The 22,500-nt window shown below is 38.7% G+C and overlaps 2 protein-coding genes and 2 long non-coding RNA genes across 7 annotated transcripts in view; 3 read left to right on the top strand and 1 right to left on the bottom strand.

Annotated features, from left to right (window-relative positions):
- Window positions 1–154: 154 nt before the first annotated feature.
- Window positions 155–17,836, top strand: galm (galactose mutarotase). 3 transcript variants are annotated; one of them, XM_077495529.1, is made up of 9 exons: window positions 155–248; window positions 2,538–2,743; window positions 2,878–3,032; window positions 4,635–4,748; window positions 7,348–7,440; window positions 13,491–13,572; window positions 15,493–15,643; window positions 15,721–15,818; window positions 16,873–17,836. In XM_077495529.1, the coding sequence occupies exons 2-9, from the start codon at window positions 2,563–2,565 to the stop codon at window positions 16,947–16,949; spliced, it is 951 nt and encodes a 316-aa protein (XP_077351655.1). In that variant the 5' UTR covers window positions 155–248; window positions 2,538–2,562; the 3' UTR covers window positions 16,950–17,836. The 3 variants fall into 3 exon arrangements, with proteins under 3 accessions (XP_077351655.1, XP_077351654.1, XP_077351656.1); XM_077495528.1 differs by having other exon boundaries at window positions 15,721–15,895; XM_077495530.1 differs by lacking the exon at window positions 7,348–7,440 and having other exon boundaries at window positions 15,721–15,895.
- LOC144001313 (uncharacterized) lies at window positions 7,500–12,313 on the top strand. Its single transcript, XR_013278444.1, has 2 exons — window positions 7,500–7,905; window positions 8,109–12,313. It is a non-coding gene; the product is annotated as an uncharacterized LOC144001313 (long non-coding RNA).
- On the bottom strand, window positions 9,581–10,788 carry LOC144001314 (uncharacterized). The gene is made up of 2 exons (XR_013278445.1): window positions 9,850–10,788; window positions 9,581–9,749 (listed from the first exon to the last, which is right to left on the bottom strand). It is a non-coding gene; the product is annotated as an uncharacterized LOC144001314 (long non-coding RNA).
- Window positions 17,837–18,262: 426 nt separating the features above from the next.
- Window positions 18,263–22,500, top strand: part of cdk1 (cyclin dependent kinase 1) — a 27,002-nt gene continuing 22,764 nt past the window's right edge. The window contains exons 1-2 of one of the 2 annotated variants that reach the window (XM_077495728.1): window positions 18,263–18,410; window positions 19,983–20,021. In XM_077495728.1, the coding sequence (XP_077351854.1) occupies window positions 19,985–20,021 (37 nt within the window). In that variant the 5' untranslated portion in view covers window positions 18,263–18,410; window positions 19,983–19,984. Of the gene's footprint in view, window positions 18,443–19,982; window positions 20,022–22,500 lie in introns of both variants that reach the window. The other variant, XM_077495729.1, reaches the window with a different exon arrangement.

Below are 22,500 nucleotides of genomic sequence, written 5' to 3'. Positions count from 1 at the left end.
TCATGTTTCTACTAAGTCTCAAATGTTCTCCAATTTCGACATTGTAAATGTATAGGAAGGTATGCCGAGAAACGTTTCTTGGGAGGAGCAATATGGCGGCCTCGCGGCTTCAAAAGTCTTGGCCTATAGGCTATCCGGTCGTATATTCATCAGTGCCCCAACTTGCGTCTTTATGACATACCATAACTAAAAAGTAGTAAAAGAACGAAGGAAGTAAGTTGTGACTTCGCGTGGCCTACAATTTTAACGTGAGTTTGTTTCTGACATTACCTCTGCCGTAACAATGCTTAACCCCATTTCTGATGCGTTATAGCGTTAAAAACCCTATCGATTTTTTAGCGAGGGAAAGTTGGTTTGACGTTCGATGTTTGATATTCACCCCTACCCATTATATTAGGGAGCGTCTACAAATTTCATTCTCCAGGGTCATTAAATTGCCATAAAGATTATGTATATTTTTATTTTGATTACTGTAGTAGCTGGCAGTTATAAGGAACTACCTACCACAGCACCAATATTTATCATATCTCATACTTTGGGCAATTTGGGGACATTTAAAGGACCAAATGAGCATAAGTGTCCAAAATATTCCCCAAAAATCAATAAAAACACAATTTCTCATTCTGACTGCTGTAGTAGCTTGCAAAGGTATGCACCTAACTGCTACAATTGAATTTGTTTTCATACCTCTCATTTTGGACACGTCTAGGATATTTAAGAGACAAAAAAAATCACCATAAATGTCCAGAAATATTCACCAAAAATCATCCATCCATCCATCCATTTTCTTGACCGCTTATTCCTCACAAGGGTAGCGGGGGGTGCTGGAGCCTATCCCAGCTGGCTTTGGCAGTAGGCGGGATAAACCCTGGACCGGTTGCCAGCCAATTGCAGATTATTATTATTATTATTATTATTATTATTATTATTATTATTATTGTTGTTGTTGTTGTTGTTGTTGTTGTTGCTATTATTATTATTTTCTCAACCCTTTAAACACATCATGACCTCAAATTCATTTGTAATGACGTCTTAGAATCTCCAGCATGCATGTGGGTCCCTCCGTTGGTCAAGGATTTCATGATACATTTCTGCACAATAAAAGAAGTTTAAAATTCCCTGGTCTTGCCATCTTGTCACTTGGGTCAATACCACAAATAGTATTCTTACAAAAATGTGTTTTTATTGATTTTTGGTGAATATTTTTGGATATTTATGGTGATTTTTGTCACTCAAATGTCCCCAGCATGTCCAAAATGAAAGGTATGATAATAATTCAAGGTGTAGTAGTTAGTTGCATACCGTTGCAAGCTACTCCAGCAATCAGAATGAGAAAATGTGTTTTTATTGATTCTTGGTGAATATTTTTGACATTTATGGTCATTTTGTCCTTTAAATTTCCCCAAATTGCCCAAAATACGAGATATGATAAATATTGGCGCTGTAGTAGGTAGTTCCTTGTAACTGCCAGCTACTCCAGCAATCCAAATTAAAAAAAAATTCTAATCTTCATGGTGATTTTACGTCACCCTAGAGAATGAAATTTGTAGACGCTCCCTAATTTAGACGGGAGGAGTGAATATCAAACATCGAACGTCAAGCCTACTTTCCCTCGCTTCAATTTTTCCATTCGTATTGCGGATGTTTCATTACATTTCAAAGACACACCACAGAAAGACGTTTTAATACAAAATATGAATCCAGAAATAATGTGCTTAAAGGAAGCCATGGCTCATTCTGTTGTATGAATGGCAACAGACATGGTTCTTGCACCTGCTGTCATCTGTCTGGTGGAAGAACATTGAATTGTTATGTCTGTCACAATACGTCTCTGGCAGCGATAGATGAACACATAATAGTTTTTTTTTTTTTTTTTTTTTTTTTTTTTTTTTAATGTATGTATGTAAATTTTCAGACAAATAATTCAATGAAATCTGATTTCATGGCACTCTGGTTGGGAATCACTGGCAATGTGTTGCTAGACTGCCCCCGAGCCCGAGGAGCCCTCTTTCACCCCAAAACACAGACAAAAAAATAAAAAAAATAAAAAAAATAAAATAAAAAGCAAATCGCTACCAACCAACAGAGAAAGAAAACATCATCTCGCGGACCGGATTAAACCATTTGTGGGCCTGATCCGGCCCCTGGGCTGTATGTTTGACACCACCGGTTTAGAGTATTTGACCCAACAATTAATTTTATCAAGGAATACAAATTTGAATGTTGAGTCACACTCAAACTATATATGAAAGGAGCCGTCTCCATCTCAAAAACTACCATTCATCTTGCAAATAAAAAAAGCATCTTCCCTCAAGGTTCTCCATTATTTTTGGCTGTTTTAGTAAGAATTTTTACACTAAAAATATTTTTTAAATTCCATCTTAAGAGCTAAACTTCAGTTTTATCACTTCCTGCTCTATTCTAGTTAATTCCCATTTAAAGGTTCCAATTTACCTACAATCCTAATCGTAATATTTATAAGAAATATTTTGCATGGTGTATTTCTATTCCAATTGAAAAAAATACCATCTTTGCAGACGCAGCCTTCTCTTGTGGATTAAGATGACACAAGTTAGCTGTCAGTCGTGGGGGAATTTGCCCAGCAAGGTGGATCTGTGGATGCTCCAGTCCCCTCAAGTGAAGGTGGAGGTCCTTACACTGGGGGCTATCATCAGGTCTGTTTGTAGCAAGGGGAAAGATGGTCAGATGGAAGATGTCGTCTTGGGCTATGATGACCTGGAAGGTAAGCAGTGGCAAGTGATGTTGTGTGTTTTCTTTTTTTTGTCGGTATATTGCTACTTGAAAATATTTTTAAGCAAGTGAAAATAAGTGGATTGCATGCATGACTAAAGTAGCACACATGCGTCCTGTTGCCAGGTTATGTGTCGGATAAACGGTACTTTGGAGCTGTGGTGGGCCGCGTAGCCAACAGGATTGCTCAAGGATGTTTTGTAGTAGAAGGAAAAACATACCAATTAGATCTTAACAATGGACCTAATGCTCTGCATGGAGGGCTCCATGGCTTTAATAAGGTAAGACAAAATAGAAATGACATAATTCATTCTATTTGTTTTGGTTTGTTCATCCGAGTCTACATCGTGGGGGCAGCAGTAATAAGAGATGCTCAGAGGTGGAAAGTACTGTAAAGTAGTTTTTTCAGGTATCTGTACATTACTTGAGCATTTTTTATTCTGTTGACTTTTTACTTTTACCACTTATTTTTCAAACTAAAATATCTGTACTTTAACTTCTTACATTTTGAAAATGGGGTCGTTACTTTTGTGGTGTGACGACACAATGTAAACACGTAACACTCACCCTGCTGTGCACTCGAAAGCAGACGAGTTGCTAGTCAACATGCGCACGCATGTTTGTCGATATGGAGGAACGTGAGCTCAGCAACATTGAAGATGACAACTCAAGGACTGTGATGTCATTTTGATTGGACAGGAAGTGACAAAATGGCCACCCATTTTGCATTTGCCTTGAGGTCTAGAAACATTTTCTGGCCATTTCTCAATATGCATTCAGGGTCGAGCAAAGAACGGACGGAATATCCAAATGTTGTCTCGCAGGTGCCCAGTGGGACAGTCGGATAGCACCGACATTCCCCCATCAGAAACCGTGCTGGTGCAGGCATGCCGCTGAATGAGCGCAACCGCCAGGCACCGACACTGTCCCTCGAGGAATATCATGGCCAAAACGCCGAGAACAGTCCAGTCCAAAATAGGTCCACACAAAAGACAAAACGCCACATGACAAGAAGAAAGACAAAGATAATACTTTCCTTAAGTAATGGTATTAAGGGGGCTCTTTAGCTAAATCGATCATTTCTGGACACACTTCAGTCAAGAGCTGACAGTTAATTTTGGCTGACTTCAGACAATGCCAGTGACAACACTCCAATTTTCAATAGTGGGAGTGTCCCAATTTTTATCGGGGTTGTGCAGTTTTAGCCACGGTAGACCCAAAACAACAGGTGAGGAATTTGATGGAATAACTAAAAAAAACACGTTTCACTGTGTTTACCAGATAGTTTAACGTGAAAAGGCTGCATAATCCAAGTCACTTCCGCCAGCAGGTGCTCGTCCAAGGTCCATTATCCGAAAAAAGTAGAACATTTAAGAAACACCACAAGTTCTGTATTGACAAAACAATCATCAGCCCTCGAATCAATCAATGTCCTTGCTTTGACAATGAGCCTGAACCCGAAATTTCACCGGGCAAGTCTTGGCATTTGAGTTGGAACTCAGGTCGACCAGTTCGTAATCGTCCTCGGTGGACTCACGATGTGGACTGTGGCTGGAGCTGGCTCTCCACCTGACTCTGTCCCCTCTGAGCCGTGGATTGACCAGTTCAACACGGTAGTTGGACCGGGCAGGAGGAGATTCGATGTCAGGGCTGACCGCACGGCAGGAATCAGTTGTCATCGATCAGTCAGGTTGTGCAGAGAACGATAGCTGGGCTGCTCCTGCTCCGTTCTTGCTGTCGTACCCTCATCCGATTATCAGGCCGGATGTCGAGAGCGATGATCCTTCCAAGTTTGTGGTGTCATCGCGGTTAAGCCCTTGGCGAAAAATGCCACTTTAAATCTTGCCAAAATGTTTTAATCAATATTATGGTTATCTGTTTAGGCTATTTGGATTGCTACAGCCGTAGAAAATGGTGTGAAAATGTGTCTTACCAGTCCAGATGGAGACCAGGGCTACCCCGGAGCGATGCAGGTTTCTGTTACCTACACATTGCAGGTAAATCAATATACATTGATACGTCACAGTACAACAAACTTATATATATATATATATATATATATATATATATATATATATATATATATATATATATATATATATATATATATATATATATATGAATATGTATATATATTAGGAGTCTTAACAAATCGATTCGTCAATATATCGCGATATTACAGATTACAGCGCGCAATTCTCAAATCGATTCAATAGGCGGCCGAATCGATTTTTAAACATCCATTTTTGATGGAAAAATATTCAACAAACCGTCTTACGTCTTAGGGTTAATGTTCACACCTTAATCATGGAAGAATGTTATATTAATGGAACATTAAGCCTTAATGTTTTATTTTAATGCTGTTCAAACATGAAACTGATGACAACCTGTTTGACTAAAGTTTCGGATAAATAATACATTTTCATACAATTCTTACAGTGTACAGGTACAAGTTTACTGATTAGTATTTTCTAAATTTGAGTAAAACAATCGCAACAATCGACTTATAAATTCGTATCGGGATTAATCAGTATCGAATCGTGACCTATGAATCGTGATACGAATCGAATCGTCAGGTACTAGGCAACTATATATATATATATATATATATATATATATATATATATATATTTAGTGCTGTCAAAGTTAACGCGTTAAATTTGGCGATTAATATAAAAACATAACGCTTTAAAAAATTTAAGGCCGTTAAAGGTTGTTTTTTTTTTGTTTGTTTGTTTGTTTTTTGTACACGTTCCTTTGCTGCCTTGAGCCGACGCAAACCGCCACTTAAATTTAAAAAAAAAAAAAAAAAAAAAAAAAAAAAAAAAAACGCCACTTAAATTCACAAGAAGAAGAAGAAGAAGAAGACGACGATGACAAAGAAGAAGAAGAAGAAGAAGAAGAAAAACAAGAAGAAGACGACACGACGACGAAGAAGACTTCTGGTCACGTGACTTATGTAGCGTCCCTGGCGCGAAGATGGACCGCGACGGACTTTTGGGCGGAAAGTCTCACTTCAAAAAGTTACCCGACGGCTCGTTGGAGAAATCTACTGGTTTGCTCACTTTGTAAAGCTGAATTCAAATATCACCGAAGTTGTACATCGGAATGGAATTGGAGTATTGCCCACTACATTGGTGGTCAGAGAGAGAAGGAGCACACAGCAGGCTGGCATCCATTGCACGCAAGTACCTGTCAACTCATGCAACCACAGTACCCTGTGAGAGGTTGTTCTCGCTCTCAGGCCACATCATTCAAAAGAAGTGAGCTTCTTTGTCCCCTGATAATGTGAACAAACTGGTTTTCCTCAGTAATAGTAAAGTACTCCGTAAGTATAAAGAAGGATTAAGCCAAATTTCTTTCCATGGAGAAAAAAAATATTCAATCGAACTTTCAGCAATATATATTTTTTTACATTGACTCAGGCACTTTTTTTTTTTAAATTTATTTTGAGTGATAAAAAGAACACATTTGTTGTTATTCAGAATTTTATTACACTTATATTACCAGTGGAACATGCAAGACATCGCCCTCTGCAGTTTTAAATAGGTATGGGTTATTTTTAAATCTACATTAGAGTAAAGAGTATTGAAAAAAAAAAAAAAAGGTGCCCGCAATATTGAGTCAAATTTGATGTTTTTGTTTAAAGTTTATATTTTACAGGAGAATAATCGTTTTCAAAAATTAAGGAAGGCGCTTAAAAAATAACTATTAAAAGTTTTTGACTCGAAATATTCTTTGTATGTGATGATTCTACATTAATTTAAACACTGTGCTTGGGTAAATATTTGTTCCAACATTTATATATAAAAAAAAATGTATCAGCAAAAGTACAAAAAAACAAAAAAACAAAAAACAAATTAATCGCGATTAATCGCGATTAACTATAAAAAAATGCACGATTAATTAGTTAATTTTTTTAAATCGTTTGACAGCCCTAATATATATATATATATATATATATTATATATTATATATATATATGTGTGTATATGAAATATGAATTAGGCACTTGTTTTTTCCCCCCACTTAAAACAGTGCTAGTAATTGAATAATAATTGGTGTTTTCTGCACTATCAATTTGAAATACAGTAATGACCTGTTTTTTTTTTTTGTCTTTTTTTTTTTAAATTAAATGACTGGAACTTAAAACTTTTTTTTTTCAAATCCAATTTATTGGAAAAGTAATAGACATATTAATTTATTATTGAAATAATCAAATTTGCAGCTCTACATGACTGTAGATTTTGCCGCCCAAAACAATACAGCAACAACAAAACTGGTCAAGGAAGAATGCCACAACAGGAGTGAAAGTTCTTGTCAACTTTGTCACAAAATATTCAGACCTCTGCTAGACAGCTAAAGACTTTGACCTCTCGACGACCACAGCTTACGTCAAACTCAACAAAATACAGGGAATGATAAACAGAGGAAGCCATCCCAAAGGCATCAATAAAGTCAAGTCTAAGTCTTAAGTCTATTTAAAGAGTTTTAATAAACCATATATATCAATACTTAAACTAATGCGTATCCCTAAATATTGAATGATTTTTTTTAATAGAATAAACTTACCCAGTGATATTGTTTTCTGTTCAGGAGGAAACACTGACTGCAGAGTATCAAGCCCAGTCTACTAAAACAACACCAATCAACCTCACTAACCACTCCTACTTCAACCTTGCTGGACAGGTAAAAAACAAACAAACAAAAAAAAGTTAGAACTCTTATTTTATCACATTTGTCCTGGGACTATAAAAATGTCTGAGATTGTAGGCCTATTCATAGAAGAATCAGTAATTAAATATTATTAAGTACGGTAATACAAGTTTGTTTTTTTTCTCTCATGATGTGCTTTACAGTTTAATATGTGATTAAAGTGTAGACTTTCAGCAGCAATTCATTGTTTCACAAAGGAAGGACTGGAGGACATTTACCATAAGGAATCAGGTGCAGCACAAATCTGACTGTAGTGCGTCACTTATCCTTAAAGCCCCAGTGTGTAGCTCACGACCGCCATCTATCGGTCAAACAAGATAATGCAATGATTTTAAGCACACGAACTACGGCGTCCCAGAGAGACCCTACTTCAACAGCCTACCACCAATTTCACCGGAACAGAACGCAAACAACTTCTGGTATCCCTCGAGTGATGACGTAAGTGAATTGCATTTGTTAGACATACTGTACAGATCCCTAATATTTGTGATTTAGTCATTTAATTTCAGAATTAATATTTTTGTCGGCATTGTTAGGAAATACTGTACGTCAGCTAATGATAATGGCTATCTATGTTCATATTTGTTAGTGCAACTAAACTATGCAACAGAGAACACACAGTTATGTTATATGTTTTATAGACATGTGGACCATCTCAAAGAGGGCGAGGGAGACGACGAGGAAGAGAACGCGGAAGTGAACGCGGTGTCTCGTAACGTACAATTATGTCATCATGGAAAAATAATTCCATTCGAGCATGCATGTGAATGGCTCAAAACATACCTTTGCTTGGAATATGTGGTATTTAGATTACATCGTTTGCTGATATGTTTAGTATATCGTACAAAAATAATGGTGTTAACTGAACTACACACCTGCAACTCAGACTCGTAAACCCCCCCGTGTCTTGTTGCTACTAACCACTCAGAAAAGTGCTGCTTACAAAAACATTTGAAACCCTTTACTCAGATATCGATTTGTCACCATGTTGAACAATTTTACCTAATAAATATCACTAAGCAACTTAATTAGTTTTGATTGAAGATACAACAGCTTCCTTGTACTTCGATGTGCAGGAATTTACATGGCTTTCACAAATAGTCTTGCTCATGTAATAATGTACTTCATTGGCTCAGTGACTTTCAGTTCATTGTTTGGTACCTCATCTGACATACAATTGTTACCTTCTTGCAGAGACTCGTACAGGAAATGACCATGGAGGAACATGAAGATATCCAAGTCCAGCTGATAGACTGACACCAAGAAATACTTTTTGACACATTGCTGACACATCAGCACCACCATGATTTCCTGTACCTGGATCCCAGACTGCAGCACCTTGGTGACTTGTGGCAAATAAGTGACACTTTCCCAGATCCTCGAGGACAATACAAAGGTTTTTTACCTGGCATATAATTAGTCCATGTCTGACACTTGTTGTAGTTTGTATAACTTGTATATTGTTGTTGTGTGTTAATTTGTACATTTTGAATAACTAAAAAAATACTATTTCCTTTGGCGTCAACATGCAGTGTTCATTCGACACCTAACCTAACACTATTTTACATGACTAGAAATGTAAAACATCAAAAGCCTGGAGAATTATTATAAATGCTTGCAATGACAAGGAATTCTTCATTGGCCAATGAATGTAAGGTACAGTACATGAAAATGAATAAATAAAATAAAGTAAAATAAAAGTCTACATGAAATGAACATATTAACTAAAAAAAAAAAAAAAAAATGCTGTTAGAATATAATGAGCTACATGAATTGCAGTTGTTCCAGAAATTTACCAATACGCTGTGCATTTCAAAATATGGAAAATAGACATACAGGTTTGGGCCAAAGGTAGTGTTACAGAGCAGGTATGTGTTGTACACAGCTAAAATATCTGATTACCTCAATACCATGATGTTTTTTTGTGTGTGTGTGTGTGTGTGTGTGTGCTGACATTGTCCCCCATTAACATTGCAACATTCCTCAAACTCTCCCGAACACATAGTATGATCTGTAACACTACTTTTCGCCTACTCTATGATGTTATTGGGGCAAAATTAAGGAAGGCTTGTCCATTGATTGTGTGAACAGACTGCAGTAAAAATGAAGTCACTTCAATGTTTGCTGGTTTTATTAAGTTTGACATGCTCCTTGACTGCACAAGTACATGTTATGGAGTGAGGGCATGTTCCCACCAACGATGATATCATATTCTTCAAAGGCTTGCTGAGGAAAGTGAGGGAGGAGTCACTCCATGGCTTCAGACACCTGGTCAGCAGGTCCTGTGTAAAACAAGTGGTGCTTGTACATGTGACCATTCCGTATTGCTTCACACAAAAAGTTCATGTAGTGTGTAATACCGTCCATATGTAAATGACATACCAAGACGTCGGCTGACTTCTGTTTGTTGCAGCTCAGATATGGTAGGTGGAGATACTGGTGGTACAACACCGAAGCCTTCTGGGGTCCTCCATTCAAGTGTCCTCATTCGGGGCATTCCAATATGGCTGCTGACTCTCCCCTTGATATTTTTTTTTCTTGCAGGTCGGTGATGTATTTAAACGGTGCATGAATGCTTGTATACATCAGAATATGGTTCTGGAAGCCCTTAAGTTTGGCTGTTGATCTAGTGTGACACAAACAAAAACAAAATTATAAAATAAAATAAAATAATTGATGATACTACTATATGTCACCAACTTTCCAACAAAGCCCCCAAAATAGAGGTAAGATCTTTAGTTTTTGGGCCCAAAACATTGTATTAGCTAGATAAAAGTAACTTGACTGCATAGAATATGCAAAGGCTGCTTGCTTGTCGAGTTTCCGTGGAAAACGTAGCAGCCTGTAAATTCTTGTGCACCCAATTACACAATGGACCAGTACACACTTGAGTGAGAGAGTTCAGACTCTAGCAGTGCTTACGGTACAGCCAGCATTTAAGTCCAGAAAGTTATTCCCTGCCGAAAATTTATTTCGAGAACACTATTTTCACCAACCACAACGAAAATAATTTTCAACTCCTCCACTAATACAGTATGCTTTAGATTCTCCATTGAAGTTATGGGCAAATATACCTCCGAAATCACAGTTACATTACATTACACAATAACTTGCGCATTTACTCTAAATATAACGTGCCAGCGGGAATCTTTTTTTTTTTTTTTCAAAGCAAGTAGCTTCATAACGAAATAGTTCGAGTGGTGCGGAGTTGCTAATCAACAGCTACAGTGATCGTAAAACAAAGGTACGAACATCGTATTAATTAGTACGATGTATACTTTTTCTCTCGCTCTCAAAACGTAAACACAAATGTACTCTTACTTACCGGTCAAGTAGAAAGCAGTCGAAGGCACCGGCACGTCCTAAACCTAGTCTGTTCCTCATTTCTCTCCATCTGGCAAATGCGGCTACAATATAAACTCTTGTTTTGTCGCGCTGAAATAAAATAAATTCCCAAAGCAAATGTGATGCTTGATAATGCTCTCTTCGGGGACCGGAAACTCTTCTTCTTCGTGTACATGCGGTCGCCATACAAACCGGAAGTGCGTCTGCAAAGGCGTTCCAAAAACGCGTTAAGAAATGGAGCGCTGAAATTTATCGTTGACGGCACCCGTAGCAGAAAGATGGCGGCGAAACATGGCGGACACTAGAAGCCGCGGCTCGGACATGTAAGATAATTTGCGATTTCTAGACTAACCGTTATATTTAAAAAAAGTACGTTTATGCGATACAACATATCTTTTTACATACTACTAACACAAACAATTGTTGTTGTTTTTTCGAATGATTTATTGTTTCACCACTAGATGCCACTGTATAATACTGAGTGTACCTTTAAGTTGCTAAGTGACTTCATGAGAAGAAAAACAAAACAAAAGAAAAGAAACTGCACAATTGAAAACGTGTATGCCGAGCCATTGCATTTAAATAAAGTTTATTTGAGTCGACAAACATTAGATGTTCTGCATGGAGACAGAAGTAGGTTGCATAATGTCTAATGCACATCCAGTTAATGAGGTTCTGGAGAGCTGAAAACATACAGTAGATCCGCAGCTAATAGTTGACCTCATGCAAACAGTTAATTGACCTTACCGTGGCACGCCCCTCCCCGCCCACTAAACACGACGAGCAGCGCCCTCCGACATTTACCGGTCGATATGAGTTGAAGTGCATTTACAGTAATGGCAAAAGTTTTCAAATCTTCCTTGTGATTTCTCGGTCAGGTATTTTCAGGACGCCGATATTTCTATTCAAAGCAAGCAAAGGGGCTTTACATTTTTTTAGTGAAGGGTATCTTCTAGTGTTGTTTCCAATACCTCTACTGGTATCAGCAGAGGCCTCGATACTGCATTAAAACAGTGGTATTGGCATCGGTGAGTACTAACAAGTAACATGCCGATACCATTATTTCCAACGCTAATATAGGACTTTGGATGCAGCATCTTGTGCCTTGCTCGTGCACGACATTCACTGATGTGTGACATGTTCACTGCATGCCGAGCTAAGATATCCTATTGGCCCTTGAATGCTCTGAACCAATGGCAGGATAGCTTTTTCATGATGAGAAAAAAAACTTAGGTATCGGTACGGTATCGACATCGGACGATACTGCAAAACTGAGTATCAGGGGCCAAAAAAGGGTATCAGAACAACACTACTTACCACCCCCACTTACTAGTTTTGTCTATAAATTACTAACTGTTGCTTTAAGTGACATCATTTGAACCTCTGAAACAGCCAGTGAGTGTTGCAATAAAAAAAAAGAAGGAAGTTCTGACATTCTTTTTCATTCAGTTTTCTTTTTCATGTTAGATGAGGTCCGTCAAGCTCAACCTAACCACCCTGCCACCCAAAATTTAGCCTATAGGGAAACTTTTTTTTTTTTTTTTTTTTTTGTCAAAGAATTTAAACTTTTAATCTAAAAAAAAAACCTCATTTTCTATTGAAAGTATACTCTCTTAGGTCAGGAACTTGACCACATGGAGAACAATAGCCATTTTAGTCAATATAGGGTGAAATTTACCAGCCCGTCTCATCATGTTTTTATTGTGATGGGGTGGTTTCTCTTCAGCACATTTACAAAATTTTGTCCAAATTATGTAATATTGTAGTTTCAATATTGAGAATAAAAGTCTTAATTAGATCCCAAGTACTTGCAAAAGAGTTAATTTTCTTCTTCTTGACCACGTGTTACAAAATATTTGTATTATTTAAATGTCTCACTTTTTAAGGAGTTAATGTTAAATTGTTCTTTGCCTTCGAACATTTTTCCATAATTACTGTTAAGATGTCCTAAGGAGAATGCTTATTCAATTTTTGAATATTTATTTCATATTGTTCACATATTGAATATTCAGTATTTGCATGTTGTTGTTTTTTTACAAGTATATGAATATACTTGCACTTTTCTAGCAAAGCTGTTGTATTAATAAACCTTAATTTTTTATATAATTTATTTTATCATCATCATCATCATTCCTACATTCATATCCAGAATGAACAAAAGTCAAATGAATGCTAAAACCAACAGCTCATATAAAGAGAGTTTTCCATCACTTTAAACCATCCGTCGTCACGGCAGAACCACCCTGTCAGGGTCATCTTGTTTATTAAAAAAAAAAAGAAAAGAAAAAAAAGACGGGAAACGGAGTGAAATGCTTCATGAATTAATGCTTAAATGACAATAAATTGATGCTAATGCTTGAAAAAAAAAAACTACCCCGTGTTTAAGGGGCAGTGTTTTCAGTACCCGTGCAGCAGAAATATACATTCATGTAAATTTAAAGAGCAATTGTTTCCTTCTACTGATTGTTGGAAGTTAATCATCTATTCCTCCTATTTTATGTCCACACTGTGGTGGTAAAAAAAAAGGTGTGAACCAACTGTGGTGTGAAAATGTGCATTGTTTGATATAATTCGTAATACTTTGATGGAAATCTTTTTACAATGATAGCCTGAACTTTGGAGCCCATGGAGTTCACTACATTTTGAATTTTCAAGTTAAGTTTTGCATGTATCTACAGGCTGCTGCTCATATCTACGACCATGAAGTGTCCATCATTGCTGATTCCTACTTGCCAGTGGATGACACATCTATTCCCACAGGTAAAACTAATCGATAGTTGTCTTGTCGATAACTCTTCTTCTTCTTCTTCTTCTTCTTTCGGCTTTTCCCTTCAGGGGTCGCCACAGCGAATCAGTTGCCTCCATCTAACTCTGTCCTCTGCATCCTCTGGTTTCACACCTACTACCTTCATGTCCTCTTTAACTACATCCATAAACCTCCTCTTTGGTCTTCCTCTCGATCTTCTGTTTTCCATGGCCTCGCCGAACTCCTCCCATGTCCGAGTTTTTGCCTCAGCAACCGCCAAAGCCACGTTCTGCTTGGCCAGCTGGTACCCATCAGCTGCCTCCGGAGTCCCACAGGCCAAAAAGGCCCGATAGGACTCCTTCTTCAGCTTGACGGCATCCCGTACCTCTGGTGTCCACCAGCGGGTTCGAGGATTGCCGCCGCGACAGGCACGGACCACCTTACGGCCACAGCTCCGATCGGCCGCCTCAACAATGGAGACGCGGAACATGGCCCATTCGGACTCCATGTCCCCCGCCTCCCCCGGGACAAGGGAGAAGCTCTGCCCGAGGTGGGCGTTGAAACTCTTTCTGACAGGGGATTCCGCTAGACGTTCCCAGCAGACCCTCACAATACGTTTGGGTCTGCCAGGTCGGACCGGCATCTTCCCCCACCAACGGAGCCAACACACCACCATGTGGTGATCAGTTGACAGCTCCGCCCCTCTCTTCACCCGAGTGTCCAAAACATGTGGCCGCAAATCCGACGACACGACTACAAAGTCGATCATCGAACTGCGGCCTAGGGTGTCCTGGTGCCAAGTGCACATATGGACACCCTTATGTTTGAACATGGTGTTCGTTATGGACAGTCCGTGACGAGCACAGAAGTCCAATAACAAAACACCGCTCGGGTTCCGATCGGGGGGGGCGTTCCTCCCAATCACGCCCCTCCAGGTCTCACTGTCATTGCCCACGTGAGCGTTGAAGTCCCCCAGCAAGACGAGGGAGTCCCCAGGGGGAGCGCTCTCCAGCACACCCTCTAAGGACTCCAAAAAGGGTGGGTACTCTGAACTGCTGTTTGGTGCATATGCGCAAACAACAGTCAGGACCCGTCCGCCCACCCGAAGGCGGAGGGATGCTACCCTCTCGTCTACCGGGGTAAACCCCAACGTACAGGCGCCGAGCCGGGGGGCAATAAGTATGCCCACACCTGCTCTGCGCCTCTCACCGTGGGCAACTCCAGAGTGGAAGAGAGTCCAACCCCTCTCGAGAGGACTGGTACCAGAGTCCAAGCCGTGTGTGGAGGCGAGTCCGACTATATCTAGACGGAACTTCTCGGCCTCACACACCAGCTCGGGCTCGTTCCCTGCCAGAGAGGTGACATTCCATGTCCCAAGAGCCAGCTTCTGTAGCCGGGGGTCGGTCCGCCAAGGTCTCCTCCCTTGCCTGCCACCCAGCCTGCACTGCACCCGACCCCTTTGGCCCCTCCCACCGGTGGTGAGCCCGTGGGAAGGGGGACCCACGTTGCCTCTTCGGGCTGTGCCCGGCCGGGCCCCATGGGTGCAGGCCCAGCCACAAGGCGCTTGCCAACGAGCCCCGCCTCCAGGTTATTTGTTCATTGTCTCAGTAAAAACTGACATATTCAAAATGGCATTTCTGCAACACATCTTCTTAGGAAGTGAGTGGTCCTATGTGGCACTCCAGTAGCGCTGATGAAAAATTATACCTTCCCTCTATCATTTGCAAAGTATGTTGCCATCTCAGGTATAGGATGTCCTCTCTATACTGTAGGAAGTGATTGTGACTATTATACTATAAAAAATAAATAAATTAATTAATTAATTAATTAATAAATAAATTAAAAAAAAAAAAAAAAACTTGTGTAGTCCTCTCCCAGGTCTTCCATATTTATTTACTCTTCAGAAAGAAATTGTGTTTTTGTTTCTGCTGCAGGAGAAATCAACGCAGTGGATGGCTCACCCTTCGACCTCAGGCAACCCGTTCTGATTGGCCCTCAGCTAAAGAAAATTCCAGGTGGGGGATTTGACCACAACTTCTGTCTGTCATCACCAGGAGACCCATGGACTGAGAGGGTTGCTGCTAGGTTAAGTTCATAGTTGCTAAAAACATAGCCACATCATTAACACTTCTTTGTCTCACATTGCCACCCTCTCATTTCAGGGTTTACCACCCGGCCAGTGGTCGCATTTTAGAGGTTTCAACCAACCAACCAGGAGTCCAATTCTATACAGCTAACTTCTTGGATGGCTCTATAATAGGTAAAGGTGGAGTTAAATATGTGAAACACTGCTCCTTCTGTTTGGAGACTCAGAATTGGCCTGATGCTGTCAACCAGGTACGACATTTATTCACAAGAACATACAATGACCTCTATTTAATGCAAATGTGCTTTTAATGCAATCATTTAAATGAGCACTTTACAGTAGGGATGTAACGATAAGGGCAATATCGTGATATTGTGATATTAAAACTGCCACAATATCGTCATTGTCATGTTCACAATATTTAAAAGGAACAAGTCTGTTAAAAAAAAAAAAAAAGTAAGGTTGATTTCCATTTCTACAGTTCTAGCACCCTCTAGTGGCTAATTTATTAGCGCAATTTAATTTTTTTATTTATTTTTTTTTATTTTTTTTTTTTACAATATTGTGATCTTGTTTAAATACCCCCCCCACACACACACACACACACACCATATCGTGATAATTATCGTATCGTGATATCGTATCGTGATGTTTGGATATCGTTACATCCCTACTTTACAGAGTACCAGGAATCAAAGTTGAGCAGACTCGCAATCACATCAACGAGAGCCTCACAATTGATGTCGATGAAACTTTCAGAGGGGTGCTCAAATATTTGTTCTGGTTGAGGACTGTGAAATTCTAAAGTTCACATCCTAGAATCACCTTTTGACTATTTGTTTGAGTCAGCAGGATAATTTTAGACTGTAAATACACAGAAGCATCTTTGTTTTACAAAGTAGTAAAAAGTCACTGTTAAAACAATGGGGTACATAACAACCACACTGTCCATAGCCGTTTTGCTCCATTCTTATTATGCCTTAAAAAGAACTCATAGCACTTAATAATTTGTAACCTTACAATCACACACTTGGGGTAATTTGGTTGAGAGTTTGTGACAGACCAACATGAAATACATCAAGATAATCCTGTTGGCTTTCATTCCATTGTTACCTGCGCAAACCTGCACCTTGTATGCAATAGTGGTGTTGTTTAACCACCTCAAACGTTTGCCAATATTCTGTAGCACTAAAATAATAACCATACGTCACTTTGTGTCTTTTATTAGGCTTCATTTCCTGGCTGCCTTCTCCATCCTGGAGAGGAATATCGACACCTGACTCGTTTCACATTCACTTCTGCTGATTGATTTTGTTGCTGATTTTTGGCGGAAGCTGTCAAAGCGAGCATTTCTCATACTGGCCAGAAGATGGCGACACCGGCGTCTAAAAAACGATATCGTCTTCTGTTTGACCATCTCCAGCCAAAATTTCACAAACGCAAAGTACACACTTGGAGAAAAAATGTTGGTCAACCTTTTTTTTGAAAGAAAGAAAGTTACAGAAAATTAACAAATGAAAATGAGACATTGCTTTTGAGTTGTGGTTCAACAGCTTTTTTATTTAAGAATTAAAAAAAATGATGGCGCAACTAAGATTGGAAAATAATTTGACTATAGGGACATGTTCAAGGTTTGTCGATTAGCATCACAAATTTCTTCAAGCGGTCATTTGGGAAACATTTCTGGCATATCCTCGACTATCACTTGGTAATGACTGCATTCTCAGGGTTTTACTCGCAAGTTTGCAGCATGTCAGAAAATGGGCGAAAATGCTTTTTTTTTTCCCCCCCCAACTCCAGTTTTCATGATTCCTTGTTTTGCTTAAAACACAAAGATAACTTGTTTGCGTTCATTGAGAAACAAGGAAATAAGAAGTATTCACATTTAGTTTCAGTTCATATTTTAAAATAGCACAGAATATGAGCATTTTACACAGGTTTTTCCTAAACCACAATTTTCGTTGGTTTGTTAATATTATTAGTAGTACTAGTATTATTATTATTATTATTATTATTATATTCGCATTAACGTTAGACGCCAGTGTCGCCATCTCCAGTCCAGTATGAGAAATGCTCGCGGTGACAACTTAATTACGCCAATTCAAAACCAGAGTATGGGGTTTTTGGATTTATTTATTTTTTCCCCCTGCCATTTCCTATTTTCGTTTATGAAATAAAATTTGAAACTCAAACTGTTATTGGACTTTTCCTTACCCGTCCCGGACACCCAAAAGAGAAAATAAAGCTGTGTTTCAGTTTTGGTGTTTCTATTTTAAAACGAAAATCAAATAACCATTCGTTTTTCTATTTTTAATGTGTTTCCAAACGTAATAGCAAATGTCCCAAAAAAAAAAAAAAATAAGACACCGACCCTCTTACATAAGCACGCCTGGTTTCGTGTTTGGTCACGTGATCTTAAAACGAATCTGGACTTGTTCTGCCGTATTTTAATATAAATGTAAATAAATACAAACTTTATAAACATACAGAGGATACGCGACTGGGTAAATAGAAAGGAAGAACGTTCTGTGATGTGAAATGTTTCACCACGCTCATTTCTCGTGAGCACTGACCACATGACAAACTCCCATTTTTGATAGGTGGTTTTGAAATACGTCGCGTAAATTCATTGGTCTATTTCGAATCTCACGTTGCATCGCGTCTTATTCGAAACAGACTACACAACCACAGTAGTCAACTCTGTTGGTTGGAGTCCTGTGTCCTCAAGAGCGTATTCAACGACACGAGGCAAAACATCTCAGTCAGGTATTACCTGCTAACATTTAATAGAGATTTCAGTAAGTAATTCTGTTAGTGTTATGATTTCGTAGAAATTTACGTGAAAAAAAAAGTGTTGAAACCAGAGCAACTTTATTTTATATTTGGTTATGGTAGCCGTGGGGAGTGCTAACGTTCGAGGTTAGGATCTTCATAGTGAAAAAAAAAAAAACTGACAGAAGATTTGAGTTTTACTAAAATGGTAGCGAAGTGAATAGTTACCGAGTTGTTTTTTTTTCTTCTTACATTGCTTGAGATGCTAACGAAGTGGATATTTTTGCCATGACCGGCAACTCGACACTTAGTTATTTTGGCCGTGAATGTACAAGTAAGAATGTGAATGTACAAGTAAGAATTCAAATGCGCCATTAATGTGTAGGTACTCGTAGCGGTCACCCCAAAATCGCGTGGTCATGGGTTCAAATCTCGCTTTATTCTCTTATATTAACTGCAATTTCTTGACAACAGCTTATATGCTTTGAAGGTTGAACGGCTGTTCTGACGGGTATAGTTTAGTTAGGGTTAGTCTGCTAATGCCGATAGCAGCCTCTCTTAGGTGTCAAAACAAAATGAAAACTAAGTGAAAAGACACACATGAGGGGAACTACACTGACCCCGGGTTTTCACCGGATGCGGTTGCGGTGCGGTCCGGCGACGCAAGCAATTAGATTCCATTCATTCGAACGGTGCAGTTTACACCGCTTGCGGGTACGTTGCGTGTCGACTGCGTCTCAGCTGCGGCGTGCCGCAGGCCTTCCGCAAGGATAGACCTATTTTCTATTTTTGCCGGACGCCGCAGCGGTAGGCCTCCGGCAAATGGCAAGCTAGCACAAAACACATCGAGCGGGACAGGAAGACCGACGCAGTTTCAAAATAAATTTCCGGTTACCTTTCAGAATAAAACACTCGCCAGCTCCTATTTCGCAAGCTTTTCAGCAAAACGTGACGTGGGCGTCGCCGGGCCATGTGCTCATTCACGGTTTAGACACCAGCGAACATGGACGAGGAGAGGTTTATATTGGAGGTGGAAAACCACAAAATAATATATGACACGGCACATCCTTTTTATAAGGACAACCAAAAAAAGGATGCTGCATGGAATCTCATAGCAGAAAAAGAAGAAAAGGTTAAATCAAAAGAAGTCCACCTCTCTTTCTGCTTCTCTGTTGAGCACAGACTTTCTGTATGTTTGTCGTTGTGAAATGCCACATGATCGCGCGCGCGATTCCGCGAGACACGTTGGGAAGTGGGCGGCGACGGAGCTGCCGGACCGCAGCTGTGCGGAGCCGGTGTGGATTGACAAAAAAATTGACCCGTCCGGAGCACGCAGTCAACGCACCGCACCGCAACCGCATCCGGTGAAAACCCGGGGTGAGCGATTGATTGGTCAGAGGCAGAGCGCAAGCAGGAAAGTTGCTGGTCACGGCAAAAAAAAATCCACAGCCTAATGTTAACAATTATATTGTCAACTAAAATGTGCATTCTGATAAGATAAGATCAATGCAAAACTACCAACAGTGTTTCTCCAAACCTGACTGCATTTCCCTCCCCCCTCCGCAGCAATGGACGATTACTTGAGAATCGAGAAAATCGGAGAAGGTTGGTAGAACTGTTCCAGTATTAAGAGTAATTCAGTTTCATACATGTTGGATGTTGTTTTGTATTTATTGAATTACCTCCCAGGGCTCTACACTAACTTTTGCAGTGGTAGCACTGGTGCTACCAACTTTTTCAGTTGGTCGCACCACACAAGTTTTGGTCGCACCCATTTTGTATCTGCATAGTGTAGTTTCAGATGATGTAAAGATTGACAGCAATCCGATATAGAGCTGCAAAGTATTTTACTGACACAAGATCTGTCTGCAATAGAACAGGTCAATTATTTTATTTTACTTTAAAAGAAATTGAAAAAAAGGCTTTGCTTTTATGAACATTAGTTTGTTCGATGCAGAAGGGCCAGCTCTTAGCATGCCTAGCATCAGTCAAATCTGTTCATTCAACACTACTTTGGATTAGGTCGTCCAATACAGTATTTTTCAATCAGGAGTATGTGAACACATTGCAGGGGGTCGATGATGGAAACTCAGGTAACTGATGAAATAAAATAAAACTGCTATACTATGTTTTTTTTAATGCCTCTTTATCGGGGACTATTGTAAAGGTATTTTTTATGGTAAATGTTTTATTTATGTATAGATTTATGTTGTCATGATACCAAAATTTTGACTTTACTATAACTGCATAAAATACCTCGATACCGGTACTAAAACGGTACTTCGACAAAAATCTAAAACATCAGCAAAAGTAGCAATATTAAAACTGACAAAAGAACTTCAAATTATTTTTTATTAGTTCAAAATAGTAGGATGTATGCATGTTAATTTATGTACATACTGGGTATCTTCTAGGGGTGTCCCGATACAACTTTTTCCACTTCCGATCCAATAGCGATATTTTAGCTTTGAGTACTATAAATTAACAATATCAGTCCGATACGATATCAGCGGGGATGATACGTTTCTTTGTTTGTTTTACTATGAAATGTTAGAAGAAACTTGATCAAGTGATACTATTTAAATGAGGTATAATCAGCGCCATAAAGTATGAGGAAAATATGACTTGTTTATTCCTAAAATAGTTTTACCTAAATTCAACTGCACATAAGTACATAAGAATAAGTACATAATTATGTACTGCATTTTAATAAAATAAATTAAAGGACTCTGAGAAATAACCAGAATAAAGTAAAACAAAAAGAAATTATACTCTTTGAAGTGCAAAATAACAAAGTTTACAGCAGTGCATACAGAATCATTTTATTTATATATATATATATATATATATATATATATATATATATAGTGCTGTCAAAGTGAACGCGTTAAATTTGGCGATTAATATAAAAAAAATAACGCTTTAAAAAAATGTAACTCCGTTAAAAGTTTTTTTTTTTTTTTTTTTAGTTTTTTTTTTTTTTTTTTAGTTTTTTTTTTTTTTTTTTTGTAAACGTTCCTTTGCTGCCTTGAGCCGACGCAAACCGGCACTTAAATTCACAAGAAGAAGAAGAAGAAGACGACGATGACAAAGAAGAAGAAGAAAAACAAGAAGAAGACGACAACGACGACGAAGAAGACTTCTGGTCACGTGACTTATGTAGCGTCCCTGGCGCGAAGATGGACCGCGACGGACTTTTGGGCGGAAAGTCTCACTTCAAAAAGTTACCCGACGGCTCGTTGGAGAAATCTACTGGTTTGCTCACTTTGTAAAGCTGAATTCAAATATCACCGAAGTTGTACATCGGAATGGAATTGGAGTATTGCCCACTACATTGGTGGTCAGAGAGAGAAGGAGCACACAGCAGGCTGGCATCCATTGCACGCAAGTACCTGTCAACTCATGCAACCACAGTACCCTGTGAGAGGTTGTTCTCACTCTCAGGCCACATCATTCAAAAGAAGCGAGCTTCTTTGTCCCCTGATAATGTGAACAAACTGGTTTTCCTCAGTAATTGGCTAAGTATAAAGAAGGATTAAGCCAAATTTCTTTCCATGGAGAAAAAAAATATTCAATCGAACTTTCAGAAATATATATTTTTTTACATTGACTCAGGCACTTTTTTTTTTTTTAAATTTTGAGTGATAAAAAGAACACATTTGTTGTTATTCAGAATTTTATTACACTTATATTACCAGTGGAACATGCAAGACATCGCCCTCTGCAGTTTTAAATAGGTATGGGTTGTTTTTAAATCTACATTAGAGTAAAGAGTATTTAAAAAAAAAAAAAAAAAAAAAAAAAGGTGCCCGCAATATTGAGTCAAATTTGATGTTTTTGTTTAAAGTTTATATTTTACAGGAGAATAATCGTTTTCAAAAATTAAGGAAGGCGCTTAAAAAATAACTATTAAAAGTTTTTGACTCGAAATATTCTTTGTATGTGATGATTCTACATTAATTTAAACACTGTGCTTGGGTAAATATTTGTTCCAACATTTATATTAAAAAAAAATGTATCAGCAAAAGTTAAAAAAAAAAAACACCCCCCCCAAAATTAATCGCGATTAACTATAAAAATTACG

The sequence above is a fragment of the Festucalex cinctus genome, chromosome 14 (genome assembly GCF_051991245.1).
Source record: "Festucalex cinctus isolate MCC-2025b chromosome 14, RoL_Fcin_1.0, whole genome shotgun sequence".
Classification (NCBI taxonomy): Eukaryota; Metazoa; Chordata; class Actinopteri; order Syngnathiformes; family Syngnathidae; genus Festucalex; species Festucalex cinctus.
The sequence above is the reverse complement of the archived record's forward strand: the minus strand, read 5'-3'. Positions and strand labels throughout refer to the sequence as shown.

Excerpts from the sequence above, each read along its gene's own strand:
- galm (XM_077495528.1), top strand. The coding sequence starts at position 2,563 with ATGACACAAGTTAGCTGTCAGTCGTGGGGGAATTTGCCCAGCAAGGTG. Across the intron at positions 13,573-15,492 it reads TGACACATCTATTCCCACAG|GAGAAATCAACGCAGTGGAT; the intron begins GTAAAACTAATC and ends TTTCTGCTGCAG. Across the intron at positions 15,896-16,872 it reads GGCCTGATGCTGTCAACCAG|GCTTCATTTCCTGGCTGCCT; the intron begins GTACGACATTTA and ends GTCTTTTATTAG.